Here is a 1,037-nt window from a genome sequence, read left to right as displayed (position 1 = left end):
CAGCGGTGCTGCAGTGCGCATCCACACAGGACTGACACTGCTGTCAACATTGGCATTCTTCTGTACGGTGGATGCGATGTTGCTGCTGATCTCTGCGTTAGATGAAGGAACAGGAGATGGAGTGGTGGTTGGGGCTTCTGTGGTAGTGTTCTCAGTCGTCGGTGGAATAATGGAATTGGTTTCTTCCGTTTCCGGTTTCGCACTCTCACCCATGTCTGCGCCAGAAGCACTGGTACCTGTAGTCTCATTAGTGGAATTGGTTTCTTCTGTTTCCGTTTTCTCACTCACACCCATGTCTGCGCCAGAAGCACTGGCACCTGTACTCTCGTTAGTGGAAATGGTTTCTTGTGAGGCTGGTACGCCAGTCACATTAACAGCTGGAGATGAATGCTGGGTGGGTTGGTCTTCACCGGTTACAGTGTTAACAGATGTGTTGCTCGGTGTTCCTTGATTACCATGTATAGCTGCATTGAAGTCTTCTTCTTGACTTTTTGTCGACGGTATTTCTTCATTCCGTTCTGCAGCTTCAGGAGCCCTTACATGGCCGTCTGATTTAACCTCTTGCTGTGGACTTCCAGGGGCTTTTTCTTCTTCGGGTGTATCTCCCCCACGTTGTTGACCTTCTCCATTAACCAATGAATTTGGCATTTCAGTTATACCAGGCATAGCTGCACCACCAGGGTGGTTGATATGCCCATCTTGGACACCATCTCTTAATACTGCATTTTCGCCCAATCTCTGGCCTGCTGAACTTTGTCCACGGTGCTTTTCGTTCTCTTGCTGATGAGTCTTCAACCACTCTGAACAGTTTCTTCCTTTAAACACATCTGTACTGTTCCTCGTACACGTCTCTCGCAACAGCTGTGCATTCTGTAGTTGTTCAGCAATTCGCTCTTCAGGAATAGCATAAACGTCCAAAACTGTCTTTGGTTGTCCAGCAGTAGTAGCAATGATTGCTGTCCTTGTTGTTGTTCTTGCGGTACGCTGGCGGCAGAGGTCTGCGTACTTCCCACATGCAGACACACGGCTGCCCGCAC

At 48.9% G+C, this 1,037-nt stretch overlaps 1 protein-coding gene across 1 annotated transcript; it reads right to left on the bottom strand.

Moving 5' to 3' along the window:
- TM35_001021110 (uncharacterized protein) lies at window positions 1-1,023 on the bottom strand (the record flags this gene model as incomplete). Its single annotated transcript, XM_029031625.1, has 1 exon — window positions 1-1,023. A coding segment is annotated over one exon (1,023 nt), but the record flags the coding sequence as incomplete, so codon positions are not given.
- Between the last annotated feature and the right edge of the window lie 14 nt (window positions 1,024-1,037).

The sequence above is a fragment of the Trypanosoma theileri genome (genome assembly GCF_002087225.1).
Source record: "Trypanosoma theileri isolate Edinburgh chromosome Unknown TM35_Tth_102_V1, whole genome shotgun sequence".
Taxonomy (NCBI): Eukaryota; Euglenozoa; class Kinetoplastea; order Trypanosomatida; family Trypanosomatidae; genus Trypanosoma; species Trypanosoma theileri.
This window is presented reverse-complemented; position numbering and strand designations above follow the sequence as displayed.